This window comes from Panulirus ornatus, chromosome 1 (assembly GCF_036320965.1).
Source record: "Panulirus ornatus isolate Po-2019 chromosome 1, ASM3632096v1, whole genome shotgun sequence".
In the NCBI taxonomy this organism is placed as follows: domain Eukaryota; kingdom Metazoa; phylum Arthropoda; class Malacostraca; order Decapoda; family Palinuridae; genus Panulirus; species Panulirus ornatus.
The window spans coordinates 25,503,174-25,531,064 of record NC_092224.1 but is presented as its reverse complement, the minus strand read 5'-3'; the positions used below and the strand labels follow the sequence as shown (position 1 = coordinate 25,531,064).

The following is a 27,891-nucleotide window of genomic DNA, read 5'->3' as shown; positions in this document are numbered from 1 at the left end:
GGATCGTACCGTCGTGCTCAAGGATCGTACCGTCGTGCTCAAGGATCGTACCGTCGTGCTCAAGGATCGTACCGTCGTGCTCAAGGATCGTACCGTCGTGCTCAAGGATCGTACCGTCGTGCTCAAGGATCGTACCGTCGTGCTCAAGGATCGTACCGTCGTGCTCAAGGATCGTACCGTCGTGCTCAAGGATCGTACCGTCGTGCTCAAGGATCGTACCGTCGTGCTCAAGGATCGTACCGTCGTGCTCAAGGATCGTACCGTCGTGCTCAAGGATCGTACCGTCGTGCTCAAGGATCGTACCGTCGTGCTCAAGGATCGTACCGTCGTGCTCAAGGATCGTACCGTCGTGCTCAAGGATCGTACCGTCGTGCTCAAGGATCGTACCGTCGTGCTCAAGGATCGTACCGTCGTGCTCAAGGATCGTACCGTCGTGCTCAAGGATCGTACCGTCGTGCTCAAGGATCGTACCGTCGTGCTCAAGGATCGTACCGTCGTGCTCAAGGATCGTACCGTCGTGCTCAAGGATCGTACCGTCGTGCTCAAGGATCGTACCGTCGCGCTCAAGTATCGTACCGTCGCGCTCAAGTATCGTACCGTCGCGCTCAAGTATCGTACCGTCGCGCTCAAGTATCGTACCGTCGCGCTCAAGTATCGTACCGTCGCGCTCAAGTATCGTACCGTCGCGCTCAAGTATCGTACCGTCGCGCTCAAGTATCGTACCGTGAGCTCAAGGATCGTACCGTCGTGCTCAAGGATCGTACCGTCGTGCTCAAGGATCGTACCGTCGTGCTCAAGGATCGTACCGTCGTGCTCAAGGATCGTACCGTCGTGCTCAAGGATCGTACCGTCGTGCTCAAGGATCGTACCGTCGTGCTCAAGGATCGTACCGTCGTGCTCAAGGATCGTACCGTCGTGCTCAAGGATCGTACCGTCGTGCTCAAGGATCGTACCGTCGTGCTCAAGGATCGTACCGTCGTGCTCAAGGATCGTACCGTCGTGCTCAAGGATCGTACCGTCGTGCTCAAGGATCGTACCGTCGTGCTCAAGGATCGTACCGTCGTGCTCAAGGATCGTACCGTCGTGCTCAAGGATCGTACCGTCGTGCTCAAGGATCGTACCGTCGTGCTCAAGGATCGTACCGTCGTGCTCAAGGATCGTACCGTCGTGCTCAAGGATCGTACCGTCGTGCTCAAGGATCGTACCGTCGCGCTCAAGTATCGTACCGTCGCGCTCAAGTATCGTACCGTCGCGCTCAAGTATCGTACCGTGAGCTCAAGGATCGTACCGTCGTGCTCAAGGATCGTACCGTCGTGCTCAAGGATCGTACCGTCGTGCTCAAGGATCGTACCGTCGTGCTCAAGGATCGTACCGTCGTGCTCAAGGATCGTACCGTCGTGCTCAAGGATCGTACCGTCGTGCTCAAGGATCGTACCGTCGTGCTCAAGGATCGTACCGTCGTGCTCAAGGATCGTACCGTCGTGCTCAAGGATCGTACCGTCGTGCTCAAGGATCGTACCGTCGTGCTCAAGGATCGTACCGTCGTGCTCAAGGATCGTACCGTCGTGCTCAAGGATCGTACCGTCGTGCTCAAGGATCGTACCGTCGTGCTCAAGGATCGTACCGTCGTGCTCAAGGATCGTACCGTCGTGCTCAAGGATCGTACCGTCGTGCTCAAGGATCGTACCGTCGTGCTCAGGGATCGTACCGTCGTGCTCAAGGATCGTACCGTCGTGTTCAAGGACTGGACTGTCGTGCTCGAGGATCACATCGTCGTGCTCAAGTCTCGTACCGTCGTGCTCAATTATCGCACCGTCGTGTTCAAAGATCGTACCGTTGTGCTCGAGGATCGTACCGTCGCGCTCAAGCATCGTACCGTCGCGCTCAAGTATCGTACCGTCGCGCTCAAGTATCGTACCGTTGAGCTCAAGGATCGTACCGTCGTGTTCAAGGCCTGTACCGTCGTGTTCAAGGATCGTACCGTCGTGTTCAAGGATGGCATCGACGTGCTCAAGTATCACACCTTCGAGTTCATGGACCGGACCATCGTGTTCAAGGATCATACCGTCGTGTTCAATGACTGGATCATATTGTTCAAAGGATAAGATTTTACTTGAAAGCAAATTACTTTGGGGCTAAATTTCATGCATCAATTTCAATGTTGTGAGGCGTTGTGATATAATTTTTCATAATAACTATTATACAAGGACGATTTTATCTATTTACACGAGCTATCGTGATGGCCAGCAAATGGATGAATATACAATTTTCATATTCAAGTTTGATGTATTTTCCTCCTATGGATATCTAAGAATTTCTCCTAATCAATGATGCATTTACTGTGATGACAACTTGTTACTCAGTATCATAAAAGAATTCTTAATTATGATCAGAAATAACTGTATGCACTCGAGCCATTCATTAGTACGGAACCAAATCATCAAAAACAAAACACCACACAAAACTTCAATCAACTTGGTTTTTTCTTTCCTTCTCTCTCTATTTCAACTGTGGCTCGTTTATCACTGTCTGACTCTCCCTGGTATGCAGTACGTAAAGTCAACACTGGAATAGTCTTATCAGAGAATCTTACTTGTCATGGAAACTAGGACCAGCCTGGACATACACACAGGGCAGGAACACTGATTGCTCCACCACATGGACCTCAACCCAACCCGAATTCTCTCACTGAGAAGACCTTTAGTTGTGCGGCTTTGCATGTGGAACAGGAGAGAGAAGTTGAGAGGGAGAAGACAAGGTGAGCAAGTGCAGTGACCCATAACAAGAGTGCTCTTGGATAAGCCACAGCAGAAGTGGTCTTGGATATCACATCATAAGGAATGCTCTTTGATAGACCATGGGACTGTTTATGAAACGTACACGGTAGAAGTGGTCTTGGATACCCCAAAACAGTAGCGTTCGTGGATAGGCCATAATAGGAATGCATTTAGTTAGGCCTTTTTGAATCGTCCACATTTGGAGTTTGAATAACCCAGAACAGATGTGCTCTTGCATAGCCTATATAACAGATGTGTTCTTTGGTGGCCTATGATGGGGGTGCTCTTGGATACCCTCCCACAACTCGAGTGCTCTTGAACAGTCAGACAACAAGATAAGCGAAAGGCAAAAGGATTAAAGCAGGCTGAGGGGTGATGGAGCAAACAGTGAACGGAGAGAACGGACGTCAAAGAAAGAAAAAGGAAGGAAGGTGGAGAGGAGCAGCCAGGAAGAGCATCGGAAGGATGGATATGAATAAATGAATAAATAAAAAAGAATGTTGGAGATGAAGAAAGGTCAGAGGAAGGAAAGGCAGACGAAGCGGTTGGGGGGGAAACAACAGGTAGGTCTGTTGTGCCTGGTCTTTGATAGGGGGCTTTAGTATTGGGACATTATACAAGACAGCTAGAGAGTGGGTGTTGGCGAATGAGGCCATTACTTCGTCTATTTCTGGCGATACCTTGCTGACGAGGGAAAGGGTGAACATGTATAAAAGAAAAGAAAAGAACATATATATATATATATATATATATATATATATATATATATATATATATATATATATATATATATATATATATATATAGATAGATAGATAGATAGATAGATAGATAGATAGATAGATAGATAGATAGATAGATAGATATGAAGGACACGCACTCACACAGATGGAGAGAGAGAGAGAGAGAGAGGGAGAAAAAAGCGAGGGTTGGATGAAACAAAAGAGTGTGATGCATGCCCTGTACAGGTGGTGGTCAGGTAACGCATACCAAAAGGGAAATTTCTTTATGGAAGTCAGGCAGGCCTGCCAGGCTGTAGCTGGCCTGTCTATTCGTAGCTGAAGTGGAAACTGAAAGGTACATGCATTCAGCTAGAGAGAAAATCCTCGTATTTAAAGTCTTAACTGTGCAAGAGTATTAATATCAGAAACGATTAATGAGTTGTAGATTAACATCAGAAACGATTAATGAGTTGTAGATGTGATTATTATTATTATTATTATTAGATTATTAGAAATTAATGATATGAAGGATTTTCAGCGAACACAGTTGATTCATTAAGCAGAGCATTGTCTCAATTTTTCTAATTGACTAATATTAGTCACTGTGAGTTTTTTGACCATGATAATGATGAGACTAAAACATCTATCAACATTAATGAAGTTTACTATAACGTAATACCACAAGAACAGGTGAGCACCATGGCAGTGCACTTAAATGTATTTCTTCCTTTCGATTCATAAGTCGAGAAGAGAAATTAAATATAATTTGCGTACGGATCTTGCTTCTCCTTTGTATATATCTTTAACACATTAATTAGCTTTTCTATACAAGCTATGTAACCCGAGGACAACTTCCATGTAGTTCCTATAGCTTCGAGGCCCTTGCCGTCTTGAATACAATACACAAAAAGAATCCCTCTCAACTTACCACTACATCCACACCCTCTCACCCTCCCTTCTTACTCTTACACATACATCTTTCTCTCCTCACATCCCCCCACGCCCACACTTTTCCGTCCAGGACACTTACATCTTTCCTGCACGCACAGAACGCACCTTCATCACTTACATACACGTTTCTTGTATACATCTCCCATGTCAGAATCTTAACCGAGTCCAGTACACTACGTGAGGTACCAACCGAGCGTACTGCACCACACACACACACACACACACACACACACACACACACACACGTTGCCTCTGAGCCTGCCTGGCTTGGCAAAGCGTCTGGATTACTGACGCTGCTACAACACCCACTACACCCTCGACCACAACATGAACAGCAGGCGGGGTTGTAATGGGTCCTCCTACCACCATTAACAGCAGGAGGGGTTGTAATGGGTCCTCCTACCACCATTAACAGCAGGAGGGGTTGTAATGGGTCCTCCTACCACCATTAACAGCAGGAGGGGTTGTAATGGCTCTACCTACCACCATTAACAGCAGGAGGGGTTGTAATGGGTCCTCCTACCACCATTAACAGCAGGTGGCGTTGTAATGGCTCCCTCCTCTTTCTCACTTATTGGTTTCTCGCTCACGTATACACGACGGAAGAAAATGCAAACAATACGCATACATATTACACACACACACACACACACACACACACACACACACACACACACACACACACACACACACACACGTACCAGTTGACCTTGGCTATAAACTCGAGCAAGTGACAATATACAAGGTTTCATGTAAACAGGAAAACCAGGCCGTAACTTCATGCAGGCATCAGACACACACACTGTAAATAAATACAAAGAAGAAAAAAAAAATCCAGGTGACACTCTATAAGGAATTCATCCACTGTCACACTAGGGTCTCGCTCTGACCATGAACTTTGACCTCTTGACCTTAAAAGTAATGTCAGGTGTGACGTGGGTCAAGATGAATCCCTGGGTCAGGGCCAAAGTTCCTGATTTCTTCCATTACTAAGTTGTGATGAGATGAGATGTGAGAGAGAGAGAGAGAGAGAGAGAGAGAGAGAGAGAGAGAGAGAGAGAGAGAGAGAGAGAGAGTCTCCTAACACTGATCGTTTAACACTTTCCTTCAGCTTCCTCTTTAATACACGGATTTCTCCTTTACATTTTCCTTCTCTGCGTGCCGGGCTTTCATTGCTCTCATCCTAAGCCATATAATTATCATTATCATTATCATTATTACCATCGTCAACAGTAATAGCTTTAGCATCAGTAGCAGCAGTGGTTATCATCACTGGTGCCTGTTAATACCAAAGCACTTGTGAAGTACAGCCTATCTTCCACGTCCACTCGCCTCCAAAATCCTTCTTCCCACGCATGTCATCCCCTTCTTTCCCTGAAGCCATTACAAACTTGCACACTCGCTCCCGCCGACACACACACACGATCAGACCCTCCCACCTGCCTCCCCGCTCACCACACTCACATCCAACCCAAGCCATTCATCTCCCTTTCCCCTTGACCTTTATTTCACTCCCAGCAAGAACATCCAGGTGTTCTCTCCTCGAACAGAACAATCCTCTCTCTCTCTCTCTCTCTCTCTCTCTCTCTCTCTCTCTCTCTCTCCATCCTGGTTACGTCTACGCATATTCAGACACCCCCATCCTCGGCCCTCGGGGATTCATCCTCGCTTGGCTCCCTTTTCCCCGTTTCTCCCTTTGGGAAACACAGTACGAGGAGGAGGAGGGGAGAGTGTTTAGCGCTCTCTCTCCCCCTCAAGCTCCCACCGCCCCTGGCGACGCAGCAGGTGTGTGGGGAGCTTTCCTACTCCCCTGTCCCCCCAGTGGAGAAGTACAACTTGCGATTTAGAATAAGGAATCGTTTGGGTTACGTGTCATCAAATGTTACGTGAAAGACGGAGACAGTTCTGTATTTCGTCGGGTGAGTTCCGTCAGCCCAGGTGGTATGGACGGGCACCTACGTCTGCGGCAGAGAAGAAACGACGGAGACCTCTAGACTCGTGGCACGGGAACCACGACAACCACAGCCGTGCTGCCTCAACTGCACCGCTCCTCCCACACCCCTGACCCACAACCCCAGGCCGGCAGTGCCTCCCTGGTCGTTGCCTGCCTGACGCCCATGGTGTTGTTGGGTGTCAGAGAAAAGTCTCATTATACATGTTTCTGTTATTGTTATCAAAGGACAAAGCTACAGAGAAATCCAGACTTATAGCTGCGAGTGTCTGAGAAAGTGTGTGTGTGTGTGTGTGTGTGTGTGTGTGTGTGTGTGTGTGTGTGTTTGTGAGGGGTGGGGGCGTAGGAACTTCAAAATAATTCAATTATTAAGGTGGATTTTTTGAAAGGATTCTGGGAGATATGTTCTTGGAGAGAGAGCGCGGCGGACAGGCATCTGTTTCTGGAGATGCTATATAACTCGTACATGTAACACTCGTCACAGAAGAGAAAACCGGCAAAATATCATCTCTGTGAAGCGACCGGTGTTCATACATTTCTCAACGTATAGTCAGTGGAAATAAAACGTGTATTTGAAACGGAAACGCACAGATATGACGCATTTCCTGGAAATGAAGAGACGATTCTCTTACTCATATCAGAACACAGACTTAACAGCAATACCCACACAAAGTTTCTCTCTTTGCTGGGTAAACCAGTACACGCTCTGTTGTCACCACGCATGCGCTGCAGGATACGAATGACATCAAAGAATGAAAAGAAAAACATAAATGTATCAGTCATAAAACTTATGTTCCTGGTGAGAAATGATCTTGCATTATAAGTTACAGCCACACCTGGGGGGACACAACACCAGCTTGTGGGACTTCTTATAACGAACCTGTTTGGGATTCAATCGTCCCAGCCACACTTACATATCGTAGGGATACAGTTTATACAATACAATACAGTTTATACAATACAATACACTTTATACAATACTTTTGCAGCCCTTCTACACTGCCTGGTGCAACTGCTTCTCCCAAGCAGAGAGGGAAGCAAAAGGAGAGAAGCAGAGAGGGAGGCAGAAGGAGAGAAGCAGAGAGGGAGGCAAAAGGAGAGAAGCAGAGAGGGAGGCAAAAGGAGAGAAGCAGAGAGGGAGGCAAAAGGAGAGAAGCAGAGAGGGAGGCAAAAGGAAGACAAAGATAACGAGAGAATAAAAGCAAATCTCGAAAAAAAAAGGTAAAGAATATTTCTTATCATGAAGATGAAAGAGAGAATTAAGATGACAGTGGGAAAGAACATTAAGCCAGCCACCGTAGGAGAAAGTTGTCGAGAGTAGAAAAGAGGAGACGTGAGAGCTTTTGTCTTCAAGCCACTACCATACGCCACACGTCTTGGTGGGCCTTGATGACGGCTATAGTCGTGGTCAACAGGGAGGGCCTTCTGGCTCCTCAGGGAGAAGAACTGAGGCAGAGAAGAGGGAGCGAAGTAAGAGAACTTCGGAGACAAGCGACATGACGGTGGGTGGAAAGAGATGGTTAATGACGAGTGATGGGAAAGAGAGTTAATAAGAAGGAAGGATTCTGATTCCACTCCTAGTAACGAGAGAGCTTAAAGAAGCCATACACACACACACACACACACACACACACACACACCACTAGCCACCGCCGCCAAAGCCTAAGTCCATTAATGACAGAAACAATGCAGGGTGCAAAATGCACATCCTCGATATTGCTTTCATTCTAATTATCTCCCTCCAGCAGTGGGGCTCAGGCCTCGCCTCTCCTCTGGTTTATTCACTAATGAATGGCGTGACGTCAGGCACACTACCGGCGGTGCCACACCAAAGGGAGAAGTTATCGTACAGGTGACCTTCTTTCGATGGGCCATTAAGTTAAGATAGTCAGTTTCATGGGAAGCCAATAGACACGTCAGCCTATGCTTGAGGTCAGTAATCATTAACCAATGTGGTTATTACGTAATCATTAACCAATGATGTTACTACGTAATCAGCAACCACTGTGGTTATTACGTAATCATTAACCAATGTGGTTATTACGTAATCATTAACCACTGTTGTTATTACGTAACCATTAACCATTGTTGTTATTACGTAATCATTAACGACTGTTGTTATTACGTAATCATTAACCACTGCTGTTATTGCGTAATCAACCAATGTTCTTATATCGTAATTATTAACTACTGTTGTTATTACGTAATCATTAACCACTGTGGTTATTACCTAATCATCAACCAATGTTGTTATTACATAATCATTAACCAATGTGGTTATTACGTAATCATTAACCACTGTTGTATTACGTAATCATTAACCACTGTTGTATTACGTAATCATTAACCACTGTGGTTGTTACGTTATCAGTAACCAATGTAGTTAATGGATTATTCTTGTGTAACTAAGAATCCCATTTGATATATCAACAGACAAAACCAGTGTCTCATAAACCATGGATTTCTGAAGCATCTCGAACACTATTGGTAAGAGGATATACAGTCGAGGCGAAAAGACATCAAATTATCTTTTGTCTCTGTACTTAGGTGACGCCGCCATGACAGACTTAGCATTCAACAGCTCACGTAGTCTGATGTAGGACTTCGTGATTAAGAACTGCAGAGAGAAAGCCACTCGTTTTACAGATTAGCCAGTATACAGTGCAACATAAAAGGTATAGTTATTACACACACACACACACACACACACACACACACACACACACACACAAGGCTATCCTTCCAACACTTAAGGAGAAACCAGATGTTTTCAGAATCACCGAAGACCAAATGGTTGGGAAATGTGCCACACAGACGAGTATCAAACCAGGCGTCTTAACAACCATACGTCACACAATGAGGAACGAGCTAAGACAAGATTCTCAAGTCACTGGGTTCATATTTCTGTAAGAGAGTTTTCGAGATGAGAAAACTGGAAATCCTTTTCCTTCCCCCCTGTATTAGTACTTTCTAAAACCTGAGACCAGAAGGAGGATCCAAACACGAGAGCACGCACAAGGACACATACACTCAAGAAACATCGGTCGTATACTGCTTGTGATGACGAACTTTTAATGCGTTGAAAGATTGACTGAAGGAAGGGTACTTGATGTTCCACAAGACCCAGCCAACATACTGGTGGCCTGGTCTGCCATGGCCTCATACTATTTTCGTTTTTCAGATGTCTCGATGGCAACAGTGACAAGGCACAGCGAGAAAACCTTTGCCGTGAGGAAGTTATATCAACTGGTTCTGCAAACGTTCGTCGTGTCAGCTGGCCCCACAAACGTTTTGCTGTATCAGCTGGTTTCACAGAAACGTGTTGCATCAGCTAGTTCGATAAACATTCGCTGTCTCCGTTGGTTCTACTAACGTTCGTTGTATCCACTAGTTCTACAAACGTTCACTGTACCAATTGGTCATACACTTGTTCTTTTTATCAGCTGCCTTCACAAACGTCCATTGTATCAGCTGCCTTCACAAACGTCCATTGTATCAGCTGCCTTCATAAACGTTCGTTGTATCAGCTGCCTTCACAAACGTTCGTTGCATCAGCTGCCTTCACAAACGTTCGTTGCATCAGCTGCCTTCAGAAACGTCCGTTGTATCAGCTGCCTTCACAAACGTCCGTTGCATCAGCTGCCTCCATAAACGTTTGTTGCATCAGCTGGCTCCACAATGATTCGGTTCGTGAGAATCAGACTCCAAATAGACGAGATGCTTTCATTTCAGTACTCCTGTGCGAAAATTCTTCAATGGCCAGACTCCCTAAGGATAAGGTTACTGCAGAGGTTGGTTTCGCACAACAGAGCATAGCAAACAGTTCGTACATGTAACTGCCACAGAGCGAATAATCGACTCCATAAAAGCGTTTATAATCTGTACTTCCATGCTAGACTAGTTTTCATTGGTGAATTGAGGTTAATTTTCAATAGGTGAAAAACTACAGCATGCTTTACGTGTAAGCATGAAAACTGGTTATCAATGTGTACAAAACAATTATCAAGGGGGTTCTCTTGCCACGGTTGTCTGCGTAAACATTGTCAGTGTAAACAATGTCAGTGTCGCTTGAGGAAACGTAAGCAAACAAATGATTTGTTTACACCGGTCGTAAAGCTGTATTTCGACTAATGTTCCTCATTTCTCAAAACACTCATTAATGTCAACAAACTGACGATCACATGCCCACATCGACGAGAGTAAATGACAGATACAGAATAGCGATGCTTAGAACTCAGCCAAAGAAAACGAGATACAGGTAAAACATGGGAGAGAAATAACACTAAAGAACTCAGAAAACGTGTGTCTGACATTTTTAGCTTAACCGGAAATAAATGTCAAATATGATTACAGGTTATACTCCAGATCATAATGTCTTGTAGCTATATATATGGCTCTGAGGTACGTAAAATAAATATAGACGCTTTGTTTATAATTAGGGCCAAGACCACAGTTGAAATTATCATATTATCAATTTCTGACACACAGTTACATGCTGACTGGAGCCATCTACGGCACGCATGATTTGCGTTTTATCAAATATTCAGGGAACCTACCAGTAATTAGATTATTTTAGGCTTTAAGATTTCTCAATTAATTTCTACAATTTTTTTAAGATAAATGTATTATATGTACGTTCAGCCTTGCGATAATGCCGATACATCTTAATGAGACAAGATGACACCAGAGGCGGTTGCTGGACCAGTAGGGTGTTGGACCCCCTTTGATAACCGCACTCCAAAGAACCCTCCAACAAAACCCCCTTTCAAGGAAACTCCTAAAAATCCCCCTTCCCTTCCCACCCTCCAGATACCAATCAAGATATTATTCACTATATTTCCAGCCACCTGGACCACAACCTAGACCTAGACCTGGACCACAACCTAGACCTGGACCTGGACCTGAACCTGGACCCGGACCTGGACCTGAACCTGGACCCGGACCTGGACCTGGACCTGGGCCAGTCTGGTGTGTGCTGGAAACCAATAAAACCTGACGTGGGCCCGAGACAGAGAGACACCTTACGAACGTTTGCGAAAACCACAGGAGCGAAACGTTTGTTCTGTTGTACCCCAAGGCCTGCATTGTGACGTCTTCCGTGTAGTCTGATATATATATATATATATATATATATATATATATATATATATATATATATATATATATATATATATATCTTTCTTTCATACTATTCGCCATTTCCCGCCTCAGCGAGGTAGCGTTAAGAACAGAGGACTGGGCCTCTGAGGAAACATCCTCACCCGGCCCCCTTCTCTGTTCCTTCCTTTGGAAAAAAAAAAAAAAAAAAGAAGAAAGGGGAAGATTTCCAGCCCCCCGCTCCCTTCCCTTTTAGTCGCCTTCTACGACACGCAGGGAATACGTGGGAAGTATTCTTTCTCCCCTATCCCCAGGGATAAATATATATATATATATATATATATATATATATATATATATATATATATATATATATATATATATATATATAAATCAACCACTTCAGCGCTACGGTACGACTCTTCGTTGCGATAGAACGATCCTTGAGAAAGACGTTATGACCCCTGAGTGCGACAGCAAGACCCTTGACATGACCTTTGACCTGACTCTTATGGGTCAAGTCACACGCCAGGCCATCATACCCAAAGAGCTGTCCCTGTGTACTCAAGGATCCGACCAGTGTACTCAAGAGGTTAATACCCTCTTTTAGTTAATGGTGTTCCACTATTTCCACCCTAACTATCATTTACTCTTGCCTTCACGTCGATAAACATCCCAGGATGACACCACACAACCCCACCCGCTACAAAAAAAACACAGAAAAATAATATTTCACAAAAAAAAATAGATAGGAGAGACCACCTCTATATATCAAAAGCTACGACTGCTATTGGATAGATAATACATGTATTAGATTTTGACAACATAGCAACTAGGTAGGAAATATGTCTCCGCCTACATTCGAAGTGTACAATGTGCCCTTGTGTACTCTTCGTACATGCTGGAGAGTAATCTCGTGCTGAATATGATTGTACAATTCCGCACCATGAGATCCTGCTGGAGTAAGGCTTTCATTACACACACGTGTAAACTTCGCTGGGAGAGTGATGACGTAATTGGTTACATGGGAAGATACCTTCAACCTCTTGGGCACGGCGGTACACTGTCACAGCCCTTGGGAACGACGCGTCGCTGAGGTCACTGAGAACGACTGCGTGACCCTGGGGAATGGCTGGCTGTTCAAACCGCTGGGACTGATGGTACAAACTGTGAGAATATTATGATAACAGCCGTGGAGGATGAGGGTGGACATGATCCTTGAGTACAATAGTAAGACCCTTGAGTACGACAGTACAACCCTTGAATACAACAGTAAGACCCTTGACAATGACAGCACAACCCTTGAATACAACAGTACAACCCTTGAGTACGATAGTACAACCCATGAATAAAACAGTTAGACCTTTGAGTACGACAGTACAACCCTTGAATATAATAGTACGACCCTTGACAACGACAGCACAACCCTTGAATACAACAATACGACCCTTAAATACAATACAGCCCTTAAGTACGATGGCACGACCATGGAGAACGAGGGAACGACCCTTGACCAAAGACGTACTCGTGAATCACCAATCAAATGTAACCGTTTTCTGTTTAAGCAGACCAATCAAAGACATATGTAGAAAAAAAGAATTAAATGGTTTTCATGGCCTCAGAGAGCACCGACTACGTTTCCAGGATAAAGTAATTTTTTTCAAACAAAAATCTTAGAGAGATGAGCGAAGCTATCAGCTATAATGACTTCCCAGACACACACACACACACACACACACACTTGCTACACTAATTGCGGACACTTTTCAGTTCGTGAAACTGACGGTAAAAATCGTTTCCACTTCAAGGGAGAGCAAACACGACGGCCGTTCAATGAGTCGAGCACAGATGATCATAGACCAAAAAAAAAGATTGAAAAAAAAGAAAATCGTCACTTGGAAATTGATATTGCTCGAACTAGGTATGTATCCCCTAAAGGTTTACATCTACGAAATGTTTCACGTGATTTTTTTTGGGGGGGGGCAATTTTGTCTCTTTATTACAATGAAATATCAAAAGATCTCTTTCAAATTGTTTGAGAAAAAGGTTAATAACTATTTACATATCACTCTGAGGTGAGGGAGAGGGAAGGTAAATAAATTGTCCAAGCAAATGAACATATATATATATATAGAAAACGAGATTCATTCAACTCGAAAGCTTGTACTCTTACAAATCTCATATATTAAGACGTTATCTTTCACACTGGGGCAACGACGAGTCCTTACGTCACTTCACGCAACACTTACATCGGCTTTCAGATCTTTGTTACTCATAGGTTAGAAGTGTACGGTAGAGAGAGAGAGAGAGAGAGAGAGAGAGAGAGAGAGAGAGAGAGAGAGAGAGAGAGAGAGAGAGAGAGAGAGAGAATGAGAGAAAACAAAAAAACGCCATGAGATTATATTCTGTGATGGGTCATAAGCAAAAGTCTTTAGATCTTTTTTTTATCTTTCTTTGAGATTATTGGAAAATATGAGACTGTAAAGCTGCACAGAACATTTCCATTTCATCTCTAAAAACCAGGCGCTAAGGAGGACTTGGATTACTGCGTTAGACATTCCAATGCAAAGAAAAGAGATATGAAATCTAGGATGTACCAGTAGAGAGACAATGAAAAGAATATGAATGATCTCTCTACGAGTGACCTCAAGCTAAGACACACACACACACCCACAGACACCCACACACACACACACACATATACACACATACACACACACACACACACACACACACACACACACACACACACGTGAGAGGGGATGCAGTATCATGTCATACTGTGGTGGGGAAACGAGACTAACAGCATCCCTGACAGTTCTCGAAATACACAAACGATATTTCTGTATATTTAGCCTGGGGGAGGAGGTCGTCTCTCGTGGCCAGATGGTTGCTATACAGACGCTCTCGCATATCGTAACTGTGATCTACGTGTGATTCCTGCACCCTCATCTACACTTACTTCAGGGAAGTAAAGGAACAACAGAATGATGATGACCTTCACACACACACACACACACACACACACACACACACACACACACACACACACACACACACACATTGTTAAAGTTTTGACTCAGCGACACCATAACACTGAGATCCCAGCATCATGTCACCAGGATTGATCACCGATGACCTACGTCCGTCACCATAATCACCTTGTACCAACCAACCAGCGCTCGCACTGGCACAAGAACTGTCCCTTACCTACGACTGTCATAAACAACCCATGAACAAGTGCACAGCTACGTCAGCAAATAGCTTAGTTTTCCCATAGTTACGTGTATGTCAACTATACTATATCTATACAACACAACCAACGTGTGAATATTATTTATTTCATGTAAAATATCGAGTACTTATGTCAACACAGTATTACTGTAGTTCGATAAGTATGTAACTTTACATCACTTAAATACATAATGTACGTCAAATACAAAACTATTGCATTCGACCAATATGTAAGTTTCCGTCAACATATCACTAGCATATGTACAATGTATGAAACATAAGGTTCGCTGTGTGACATTTCCTGTTCTTATTTAGACAGACCTCACTCACATCTGCTTATCCCAAGCGTCGAAATACCCAGCCCCACCATGATCATAAGGGTTTTTGTGATTAACAAGTTACTATTATGACCCCTAGATAGACAGATAGATAGATAGATAGGGTTACCGCATTCCGTACGTTCAAGGTTACACAGCGCGTGAAAAGCCATCTTTGGCGAAGCTGTTATCACTGGGCGTACAGTCTTGTCAAAGAACTTCTCACTCTAAAGAAGTCTGCACTTCCCTGCTGCTGGATGTATTGCAGCTTCGGCGCTGAAAGAGTTTCTGGAGGAGGTATCCTGGAGGAAATCCAGGACTCTTTTTAGAAAGGGGTTCTAGGGTAAATATACATATATATATATAAATATATATATAAGTATATATAAATATATCCCTGGGGATAGGGGAGAAAGAATACTTCCCACGTATTCCCTGCGTGTCGTAGAAGGCGACTGAAAGTGGAGGGAGCGGGGGGCTGGAAATCCTCCCCTCTCGTTTTTTTTTTTTTTTTTGATTTTCCAAAAGAAGGAACAGAGAAGGGGGCCAGGTGAGGATACTCACTCAAAGGCCCAGTCCTCTGTTCTTAACGCTACCTCGCTAACACGGGAAATGGCGAATAGTTTGAAAGAAAGAAAAGATATATATATATATATATATATATATATATATATATATATATATATATATATATATATATATATATATATATATATATATGTATATATATATATATATATATATATATATATATATATATATATATATATATATATATATATATATATATATATATAGGATTCAAGCTCTTTTGTGAATCAAAAGGAAGCAAGCCTATAGCACTAAAAACATAGTTCTATAGTCTCACAAGAACTTCCTTGGGATGCCTCAGCTACTTAAGGAATTTAATATCAACATCACATTCAAGAACAAAAATACAGAGAGAAAATTGCTTATATGTATTAAAAAAAAAAAAAAAACTCGCCTAGAATCTTACAGGGTTTTGTTGACCTGATACCAAGCATAGAATGGAATCCAGTTTATTTCGGACGCTGGAAAAGAATTGAATTCGGGAATAAAGCAGAATCGGTGTAGTACTCGTGTCGGGCAAGAGACCAGCGCTCTGTTTCGGTACATGCGAGACTTCGGCCACACTATCGACCGGAACAACGCTCAGAAAATTGTATCTTGTCATTCAACTATCAATAGAGATATCATACAATCTACAGAGAGATTTGTGGTAATAAAAAGAGTGTGGTTTAGAGAACTGAAGAGGGTATGTTGAAATGGTTTGGACCTATGGAGAGAATGAGTGAAGAAAGGTTGACAAAGAGGATATATGTATCAGAAGTGGAGGGAACATGGAGAACGGGGAGACCAAATTGGAGGTAGAAGGATGCAGTGAAAAAGATTTTAAGCGATCGGAGCCTGAACATGCAGGAGAGTGAAAGGCCTGCATGGGTGGTGAATTGGATCGCTGTGCTATACAGGGGTCGAGGTGCTGACAATGGACTGAACCAGAGCATGTGTATCGTCCAGGGTAAACCATGGAAAGGTCTGTGGGACCTGGTAGCGGATAGGGAGCTGTGGTTTCGGTGCATTACACATGACAGCGAGAGAATGGATGTGATCGGATGTGGCCTTTCTTCGTCTGTTCCTGGTGCTACCTCTCCGACGCAGGAAACGGCGATAAAGTAAAAGAAGAAAAAATAAGCGTATGTATCGGCACCTCAACAAAGCTGACTGGAAAAATTTACAAAAATCTTTTCTGACTTTCCTAGGGTAGATTACTGTCTCGTATATGGTTATGTTTCTCACTCCGCCAAACGCATAGCGTATTGTAGCGGGAATGGAAGCATTTATCACCTCTTCCTCCAAGACGACCTTTTCTAATCCATGCTTCAGCTGTTCCTGTTCTCAGGCCAAACAGGCAAGGTACCAGGCATATCGAGCTTGGAAAAACTCTCTTTCCTTCAATTACCATTCAACATTAATCACTGCCCGTAATCATTGCAAGTACATTACCCGTGAGGCTATGCGTCCTTTGTTCAAAGGAAGTGCGATAACCTCTCTTCGTTATCCTCTAATAGGTATTTCTGGTCTTTAGCTAAGCGAATCACTAACAACTTCTGTCGCTCTACTTTTCCTTTACTTTTCCGTCCTGAGGGTACTAACTCCAACTTGGATAACTCTAACATTCTTTCATCCCCTGATGCTCCTCTTACTAATCCAATTCCCCCTCCTCGTAATACCTTTTCGGACTGTCCGAAAAGCTCTCTGTCAACACACAAGCTAGGCTTCTGGTCTTAATGATATCCATCCTCATGTAACTGAAAGAGTGTGCCTCTGAACTCGCACTTATGCTTGCTCGTCTATTCCATGTCCGTTTAAAAACCAGAACGTTTTCTTCTCTCTGATCACCAGTGCGAATTCCGTAAGGCTACACCCCTTCGGGTGATATTCTTTAATGTTTCACGAATGTCTTACTAATCCGTGAAAGGTTTTGGGGAATCCTATGTAGTTGCCCTTGACATATCAAAAGCTTTTGATAGGGTGTGAAACCGGGGTCTGATTCATAAGCTCCCTTCTTTTGGCTTCCCTCCCGCACTTTACTCTCTCATATCAAGCTTCTCTCTGGCCGATCTATCTCCTGGACTGTTGATGGATCAGCCTTCCCCCTCTCCCTTTTTCTACCAGCAACGGTGTCCCTCAAGGTTATGTCTGTCCCCTACAATTTACTCATTTTTATCAATGATTTTCTCTCTTTCACAAATAACCAAATGCACTCATATGCTGACGACTCAACACTGCATTCCTCCACATTCTTCACTTCTGCTTCTTCTTCTCTCACTCGATCTGCGTCTCCTCTTGACACAACTTTCTCAGTAAACTCAGCTTTGGACAGGATATCATAATGGGGTTAACGAAATCTGGCTAAGTTTAATACCTCCAAGACCCAGTTTCTACTAATCTCGCTACAGAAAATTCCTCAAGACTTTCTTGTTGCCTTTGACGGTTCTGTAATTCCACCTCTTGACTTAATAAACATACTTGGTATGTTTATCAACCATTATCCACTCTTTCTGGAAACCCACTATCATGGATGTAGATAAGGCTGCCTCTAAGAAACTGGGGTTCATGTTTAGCTTTTGGAATTCCTGTAATTCTGAACAGTTTCTCCGTTTATGCAATGGACTGATCCGTCCTTGCATGGACTGCATTTCTCACATCTGGGGTGGTTATAGCTCTGCATCTTTACTTGACAGACGTGAGTCGAAAGTGGTCCGACTTATAAACATTCCCAGGAGAACTTAAAACTTGACCCACTTGCCCAACGCCGAATTGTTGGTTCACTCTCTTTCTTCTGTTGATATTACTTTGGTTGATGCTCATGAGAGCTGGTTACGTGTGTGCCCCAACCACTAGCTAGACCACAAAACACTCGGTAAGCTCTTGCTTCACACGATTGCTATGTGGCCATTAGCAACTCAAGAGAGGGCCGTTTTGATAACTGTATCTCTCCCTGCACTTCAATGTTTTGCCGCTTTCTACCCTCTCATGTCTTTCCCAGCAACTATGACCTGGCATATTTCGAAAGACATATTTTTCACTTCCTCCAAGATTTATAAATACTTTACCTTGTCTCTTTTTTTTCCCTTTCCAATTTCTCTTTATGTTTCTATTCAGGCCTGGCCTTGATGTGGATCCTCCAACGTATATATATATATATATATATATATATATATATATATATATATATATATATGTGTGTGTGTGTGTGTGTGTGTGTGTGTGTATCTTTCTCCCTCCACCTAAAATTTCACTACGAAAGTACTTAACAGAAATGACATCACAAAAATGGTGAATTACTTTTACATCCAATTTACAATTACGTTTACATCCAATACAGAGTGTGAAAAAATCTTACCCCAAATTTTCACTCAGTATCTCCTACAATTCCATGTATCCCATCCATCACCTTTATGTATCATTTGCCTCTAACGTCCATTACATACCCTTAAATACCAGGCTGGCTATTAACTGGCAATCGTCTGCTCCAGTTATGATAATCAGTCTCACCTTCAGTATAATCAACCACCCCGGGAGATGTATCGTCAACGCAGAGGACAAACTTGAGCGTCAACCCCTGAGGCCGTAGTCAACGCCAACGTCACTGGCCGGCAACGCTGACTTTGGCCAACTTACACAGAGGAAGACAAACTGCGACAGACCACTGGGTCCATGTGTGGCAGTGGAACACCTGCTTTCTTACGTAAACACTCACGCTAAAAGGAAAAATATAAATGTATATTTCTTGCCCTGGTGTGTCGAGTCGTCTCGCACCAAATCAATTAATCGAGATGTGTGTGTGTGTGTGTGTGTGTGTGTGTGTGTGTGTGTGTGTGTGTGTGTGTCACACCTAACAAGGGGGGTGTTAGCGTCTTGTCCAACCCTTCAGTTGTCAACGTAACTACTGACGTTTAGATCTGGGTTGTTAACGAAAATGTTTGAAAAGAAAAGTTTAAAGATAAGTATAGATGGCATGTGTGTGTGGGAGGGGGCGGGCGAGGCTCATGGGAATAGACGTTAAGTTTGATGAAGGCATTTCACAGGCCATTACGGAGCCATGAGCGCATCTACGCCCTCCCAAATTTCAGGTGAAGTTAACCAATCTGCGTTATAGTCCCGGGTCGACGGGAGTTAAGGCTTCAGCCCGAGGGGTTACATCAAATGGCATCTTAACACATAGTCCCTTAACTCTAAACGTAGTAGCCCCAGCCACTACAGGGTGACATCTTGGCCAAGAATGTTATGGTGGTGGTGTAAATGGCATCACGTTAAACCTCCTGGCCCCTTTAAGGTCAAGTGAGAGACGAAAGGTCAACATAGCCAAAGGTCGCACTCGAACACCGCGCCGTCGTGCTCAAGGTTCTTACCGTCGTGCCAAAGGGTCGTAACCGTCGTGCTTAAGCGTCGAACCCTCGTTCTCAAGGATCACAACATCGTGCTAGGGGACCAGGTCGTCGTGCTCAAGGATCGTATCGTCGTGCTGAAGGATCGAACCGTCGTACGCACGGGGGACTGACCGAGACAGACATCTCAACACACAGGTGGCCAGTGCGACTGGCGAGTGAAAACAAGTTTCCTTCATCATCTTCTTCTTTCTTTCAGAAGTTATCGTATCAGCCTTAAGGTATGACAGCAGTAGACATCTTCACACAAGCTTTGACAGCGGCTGTCATTTTGCTCAGTGACCGACAGCAGGTAAGCATTCTGTCGAGAGACTTAACACAGTCTGTCACCTTAACACCTTTGACGAGAGGATCGACTCGTTTTTTTTTCAAGGCTACACATCACAGGTTCTGACTCTGGTTTACTTTGGTTTACATCTTACCGCAGGCGGTCACGAACTGGATGACACCGTGGTTTACACCTTAGCACATAGCAGTTGAAGTTACCTTTAACAATACAGCTACCGTGGTTTACATCTTAACACAGTTTATTTCTAGGAGTTGAGATAAATGAAACACGTTTCTCACAACTGTTTACTTTTCTAACACAGGAATTGATTTGCGATAACGCGACAACACAGCTTTCCACACAGCTGTTGATATCCTAACCACGAGCTTCGATAGCGGTCCTTATCTTAACACAGGCACTTCCTGATGGCGCTTTAACACCTCAACATATATATATATTTTGACAGCAGGTTACTGTTGTTGACCTTAACAGCCTTTGATCTATCAACACAGGTGTTGCGAGCCGGGGGAAATCACTCTCGATGTTTTTTTGTTTTTTCTTTTTTTACAAAAGGAGTTCAACTCTTCACACGACAGTTCAGTCCACGTCGTATGACCCTATGTTGTTGAGGATTGCCACGCATCCTACAGAAACCTGTGACTGACGCATGACCAAATAAAATGGAGTTTGGACTAATACTGATATTTCTAGCAATTTTCAACTAGAAAGTTTTTTTCTAGATTTTCATGGCTATACTTAAGCATATCTTGCTGCCTTGGATTTAGCAGCTTCCGTGGGATTTGGGCTGATGGAAAGCGACTTCGAATCAACAACAAACCATAGTTTGTTGGGAGCCTTCGAATTCTCTAGTGTTGGGTTGATGGAGGCGGCCTAGAGAAATCCAGTGTTGATAAGCAAGACTTCCAAACTCTGGCCATCTTGTAAGACTTATCAAGGGTGTGAGTGAACGTAAAAGGAACTGGCGGTAGTGAAATCCTTGTTGATGAGTGGCTTAAGCATTCGTACACCGAGAAACTTTCACACTCGTGTGAGACGAAACAGTTCGAAGCTCTGGCCTGTATACACTACTGAAGCCCTTGACTGACACGTCCAGTTGGGATGACACAGGATTCTCAGGTAATTTTTCTTCATTATCTTCAAAATCCAAGTTGTATGTAGAAAGCGAACAACATCTAAGTGTAACTATTGTGATGAAGCAAAAAATAAATATATATATATATATATATATATATATATATATATATATATATATATATATATATATATATATATATATATATATATATATATATATACGTATGGTAATTTATTTAAAGTACGGTATTTGATGTCGCTTGCTCATGCTATGGCGTTTATAAAGAGTTAACTAATGGTGAGCTGGAGCCAATTATGAATTTGCCCTTTGAGGGTATTCTTTTACTATGAAAAGCACAACTCCAGTATAGAATACGTTCAGTGGTGAAGTTGTTAAATTGTTGGTTTACTGTAATGTTCATTGATGAGATCATTTCAGACTAAAGCATCAGATTTCGAATACAAATTTCCTGTGTTATTTGGTGAACCCACTGGTTGCTTTATGATCATGTGGTTTTAGTCTGTCATGCTTTGGAGTATAATTACTACCAAACAAAACCTTCGTTACGTATGCACTTCAACTAAATCGTAATGTTTACAGTTTAGTGACGGAGTGATTAGCTATCAACAGCCACTGGATGTAAACATTCGCTGTATAATGATAAGAGACGTTTATTCATCTAAGTTTTACTTGAAGAAATGTTCTGATAATTGCGCTACTCGATTTAACCCTTCAGCATTCAAGTGTTACTGGACGTCAATGTGTTTCTTGTCATTCAAGTGTTTCTTACGACCTGGAGGCTTAAGTACCTCGAATGTTACATAGCTGAGAGTTATGGGATCATCTGTGTTCACAGATGAAATCTGGGGAATTTTCCCGAGTTCCCAGGTGGAGTGAGGTAGTTCGATAACTGAACGAGGATTACAGGAACTTCAGTATGACTAAGATGTTTCAGGTGAATTCAGGAAACACAATGTTGTGGTTTTGGTACGAATTGTAGATACGAACTGATACGAGAAACACGAGAGTCTTGGACTGGGATGAAGCGATTAAAGGACGGATCGTCCAGATAAATCAAGCGTCCCCTCACCTCCCGGGCTGGAGACCAGCCGGGAGCATCCTCCCTTCTGCTGGCGCTGTGTTGACCGGCTGGGCTAACACGGTAGCCAGCGGACTGCTAACACTAGTGACACGGGCGGTAAAACCAGGTGGGTCAACTCACCAAATGTCATCATAAAGTCTCCATACGGGCTGTCTGGTGGGGTGGCCATGGCGAAGGTTGTCTTGGGTTGGTGGTTGGAGGCGGCGGAGTTGGTGGAGGCGCGGGGGAAGGTGAGGCCCCGATGGTTGCTGGGTTGTGGGCGTGGATAGGGGGGAGGGGGGGAGAGAACTGAAGCACTAGTGGGCGCGGGGCATCCGGGAGCACACGCCAGCCAGACGCACACACACACAGCACGGGGAGCTAACAGCAGACTGGCCTCGCGCCGCCTCCCAGCCTGCCACCGCTCCCCGCGCCTCCCTCCACCCCCTGCCTCCCCCGACACGCATCTCCACCACCACCCGCGCCTCCCTCCCCTTCTTCCTCCCCCGACACGCATCTCCACCACCACCCGCACCTCCCTCCTTCCCCTTTCCCCCCCAACTAGGCATCTCCACCACCATCGGTGCCTCCCTCCTACTCTTTCTCCTGCAACAAACATCTCGACCACCACCTGCGCCTCCATCCACCCCATCAGCCCGTACACGCATCTCCTCCACCACCACCACCTCCACCATTACTCGTCCCTCCTCCCCTCCCGCCCGCGACACACTTCACCACAACCACCACCACCACTACCAGCGTCTTTAACTAATCCTCCTGCCCCCCCGGCACTTATTTCCACCACTAAGACAACCACAATCAACACCACAACCACTCAAACCTCTGTCCGCCTCCTCCGCCCCGATGATCCATCTCCACCAGCAACACTGACCATACCTCCCTCCCGCTGCAACACGCACCTCCACCAACACCACCGTCACTAGCGAATAACAGATAAGCATCAGTTGTAGGAGATATCAACAACACTAACATAAACTGGAATCATACAACAGGTGGCCATGAGGGACACAGGCTAAATGATTGAACAGATTACTTTCTAAACCAAATGATCCAAGACACAACGAGAGGCGGTCATACTTTAGATTTAGTGATGATCAAAACAGAAAATTGATGAACATATGTGAGGTAGGTGAGAAGGTAAGTAACAGTGATCACAATATCGTCTGATTCACTTTGCACTGCCGGTATGATTCACTGTGCACTGCCGGTATGATTCACTGTGCACTGCCTGTATGATTCACTGTGCACTGCCGGTATGGTTCACTGTGCACTGCCGGTATGATTCACTGTGCACTGCCTGTATGATTCACTGTGCACTGCCGGTATGGTTCACTGTGCACTGCCGGTATGATTCACTGTGCACTGCCTGTATGATTCACTGTGCACTGCCGGTATGGTTCACTGTGCACTGCCGGTATGATTCACTGTGCACTGCCTGTATGATTCACTGTGCACTGCCGGTATGATTCACTGTGCACTGCCGGTATGGTTCACTGTGCACTGCCGGTATGATTCACTGTGCACTGCCGGTATGATTCACTGTGCACTGCCGGTATGATTCACTCTGCACTGCCGGTATGATTCACTATGCACTGCCGGTATGATTGACTCTGCACTGCCGGTATGATTCACTCTGCACTGCCGGTATGATTCACTGTGCACTGCCGGTATGGTTCCAAAGACCACGACAAGATGATGACCATCTTTAGATTAGCAGACTTTGATCAATGGAACCACGACCCAGGTAACGCATAAGCTTAGAAACAGTTGAAAATATGAGGCGAGACTGCAGAAGTACAATACCTTCCTCCAAAGAATCAGCGTGCCCGAGATGGTTGAAAAGGAATTATAGAAGCGAGAAACCAGGGCGATTGAATAAAGCTATCAATGTTTTGTCTAAACCTATATGAAAGGTTTACATGGTACCTAAGTCAAAAGGAAACAAAGAGGACCATGAAATGTGCGTAAGGTTACAAAGACGGTGAAGAGAGGAAATAAGAAACAGTAGAAGAAATTTCGCAAAAAGAATTTCTCGACACATATCGTCACCACCACCACAAACCACATGTATCTCCCGCCACCACCCTTACTACCCCTAGCACGCATCTCCACCACTACCACAACCCTCACCAACAACACTCACCACCACCTCCCTTCACCTCTACCTCCTCCATCACCTTTTTCCCGGTAGTATGGTTTGAGAAGAAGGGGAGAGTAAGTATTGTAATGGAAGAGTTAAAGAGCATAAAGGGAGAGTAAGTATTATAATGGAAGAGTTAAAGAGCTTATATATGTGTATGGTGCAGGTTCTGCGGCGGTGTGTCTGGGAAAGTTTTCAAGAAACGTGAGTTTGATGCCTTATTGATACCCTCGCCAGACTGGGTGTGTGTGTGTATGTGTGAGGATGATGTTCTTCGTCAGTTGAGCGAAGGAAAAGTAGCTAAAGCTTAGCAAAGCATTATTTTGTTGTGGGGTATCGATGGATGGATGGCCGGTGGTTCTGTTAGAACCTTCTCTCCAACCCTCTCTCCCGCCTCCGATGAATATCTCCAACACCACCACCACCACCCACGTCTCCCTCCCACATCTCCCTCTCTCTTACCCCGCAACGTGTATGCCTACCATCACCACTGCCATCCGCACCTTCCCCTTACCCATCCTTCCCTCCCCTCTGCAATACGCATCTCTACCACCACTTACGCCACCTGCCTCAACACACATCTCCACCAGTTACACCACCACCACCACCACCGCCGCCACCACTCGCAACTCTCTCCATCACTATCTCCCGCACCAACACACAACCCTATCATCATCTCTCCCCCACGTCACTCATTTGCCTCGACACACCATCGCTACCCTTCTACCCCGAGCCATCCTCCGCCTCTAACGCTCATCTCCATCACCTCTCTAAACACTTCCCTACCATGCATGCAGCTCACAAACAAACATCCACTAATTTCACCACCACTGTCTCTTTTCACACACTTCCCATCCGTCGCCAACGCCACGCTGAGTCTGCCAGTACAATATCCTCTCCCCCCACCTCTAGTCCTCACCGCATCTCCAACATGAATCTCAGCTAATTCTTCACCCACCATCCCTCTCCCGCGCCCTCAGTTATCGTCCAACATTTGTCCCCATCAACTCCTAAACCACCTTTCCCAAACGACACCTATCCATCCCTATCATATGGCGTCTCCACCAACTCCTCCACCATTACCCCCCACCCCTTACACTTCCCACTACCTCTAACGTGCATCTCCACCAACTCCTCCACCATTACCCCCACCCCTTACACTTCCCACTACCTCTAACGTGCATCTCCACCAACTCCTCCACCATCAATCCTTAACCCTCACATTTCCAAACCATTCTAAAATGCATCTCCACCAATCCATCCTTCCCCACCTCGTCTCCCTCGCAACCACCTCCATGGCCTATCCCTCGCATCACCACCCACCACAAATTCCATCTCTTTTCATCGTCTGCCACCCATCACCAACATTGATCTCCGCCACCTACTCCGTCAACAGTGTCGTCCACATCTCTCCCCCACTCCCTTTGCGTCTAACCCGACCTCAACACACATCACCATCACCGCCTCTGCCACTTCGAAAATCTCCATAAACCCTCTCTCTCTCTCTCTCTCTCTCTCTCTCTCTCTCTCTCTCTCTCTCTCTCTCTCTCTCTCTCTCTCTCTCTCTCTCCCTATACCACCAACACTACCACACGACTGAACACGATGAGATGATGAGGAATGATCATCCACACTGAGAGAGGAGAGGGGGAAGACAGCTGGCGACAGGACGGAACCCTGAATGAAACCAGTGTTGATATAGGATAGAAGGGCGAAGTTGCAACGTCTCAGCGAGGATCATAAATGCACCAGTACCACGTCCGGGAAACATCCACCCCCCCCATTAACATCTTCAGAGGACACCAGCGCCAAGCCAGGAGAGTGGGGTTACACGTTTCCCGCGTCGCCTCGTCCCGTCAGACGCTGGTGAGGGGCGGACGGGGTCCTGCCTGGCATACACACAGGTGGATGGAGGATAGAGCCCGACGCCTGGGGAAGATGGATGCCGCCCTAGGGAGGAGAACCCGATGGTAAACAGATTATCTCAAGCCTCACCTTCACACACACACACACACACACACACACACACACACACCCAGAGCCAGTTACTGACAGAGTCGCTACCCTGACACACTTTGACCTAACCTCTCTCTCTCTCTCTCTCTCTCTCTCTCTCTCTCTCTCTCTCTCTCTCTCTCTCTCTCTCTCTCTCTCTCCAGTGCATGAATGAGGATCTAAGCTTTTTTTTGCCAAAGCCATATAAACCGGACAGACAGACTGTCTCGCGTGACACAATAACTTCAAGTGACTAAAAGGCACGTATACTGGACCCTCAGACTTCATGGACGAAGGCCGACACTCTGTCCGTTCCAAGTGAGACTAACGCATAGTCACTAAATACACAAGAACAATACAATGAAGTTGTTTTATATCTCTCTTTATATGAGTGGGTGGGTGGGTGAGGGGGTGGGGGGGTTGTGTAGGATACATCCCCTTTCCCTTCAGTCATCGTCTACGACACGCTGGGAATATACGGGTAAAAGTCATGTTCAGCAACGCAGAGAGCTACACCACGAAGGTATATATATATATATATATATATATATATATATATATATATATATATATATATATATATATATATATATATATATATATTATAATTTTTACTCTCGTACTTTTACGCCGTTTCCCGCGTTAGCGATGTAGTGTCATGAACAGATGAAGAAGACAGGCCACGTTTGTTGACATTTATTTTCTAGCTGTCGTGTGGAATGTACCGAAACCACATCCCCCTATCCTTGATTAGGACCGAGACACATATAATGCCCTCCTGACAGCAGGATTCAAACCTCTATTTGTGGGGGAGTGATTCCAATCCTACTGTCAGGTGGGTATTTTGTGTTTTATGAAAGAGTGCGCTCACTGCACTATATTCGTATATCTATTTATTCATCTATCTATGTATCTCAATATATATATATATATATATATATATATATATATATATATATATATATATATATATATATATATATACATATATATGGGGGAGGGGACGAAGGTTCTGGGAGCGATAAAGAATGTGTGGAGAGAACGTTATCTCGAGAGCAAAAATAGTAGTTCCAAAAAAACTATATGATTGCGAGACGGGCTATAGATAGGGTTGTGCGGAGGAGGGTGGATGTGTTGGGAATGAAATGTTTGAGGAAAATATGCGGTGTGAGGTGGTTTCATCGAGTAAATAATGAAATAGGAAGAGAGATGTGTGGTAACAAAAAGGTGTGCTTGAGAGATCAGAAGAGAGTGTACTGAACTGGCTT

General features: G+C 44.6%; 1 protein-coding gene across 2 annotated transcripts in view; it reads right to left on the bottom strand.

Moving 5' to 3' along the window:
* Positions 1–22,866, bottom strand: part of LOC139764786 (Kv channel-interacting protein 4) — a 737,128-nt gene extending 714,262 nt beyond the window's left edge. The window contains exon 1 of one of the 2 annotated variants that reach the window (XM_071691804.1): positions 22,609–22,866. In XM_071691804.1, the coding sequence (XP_071547905.1) occupies positions 22,609–22,657 (49 nt within the window). In that variant the 5' untranslated portion in view covers positions 22,658–22,866. The remainder of the gene's footprint in view (positions 1–22,608) is intronic. The other variant, XM_071691895.1, reaches the window with a different exon arrangement.
* Between the last annotated feature and the right edge of the window lie 5,025 nt (positions 22,867–27,891).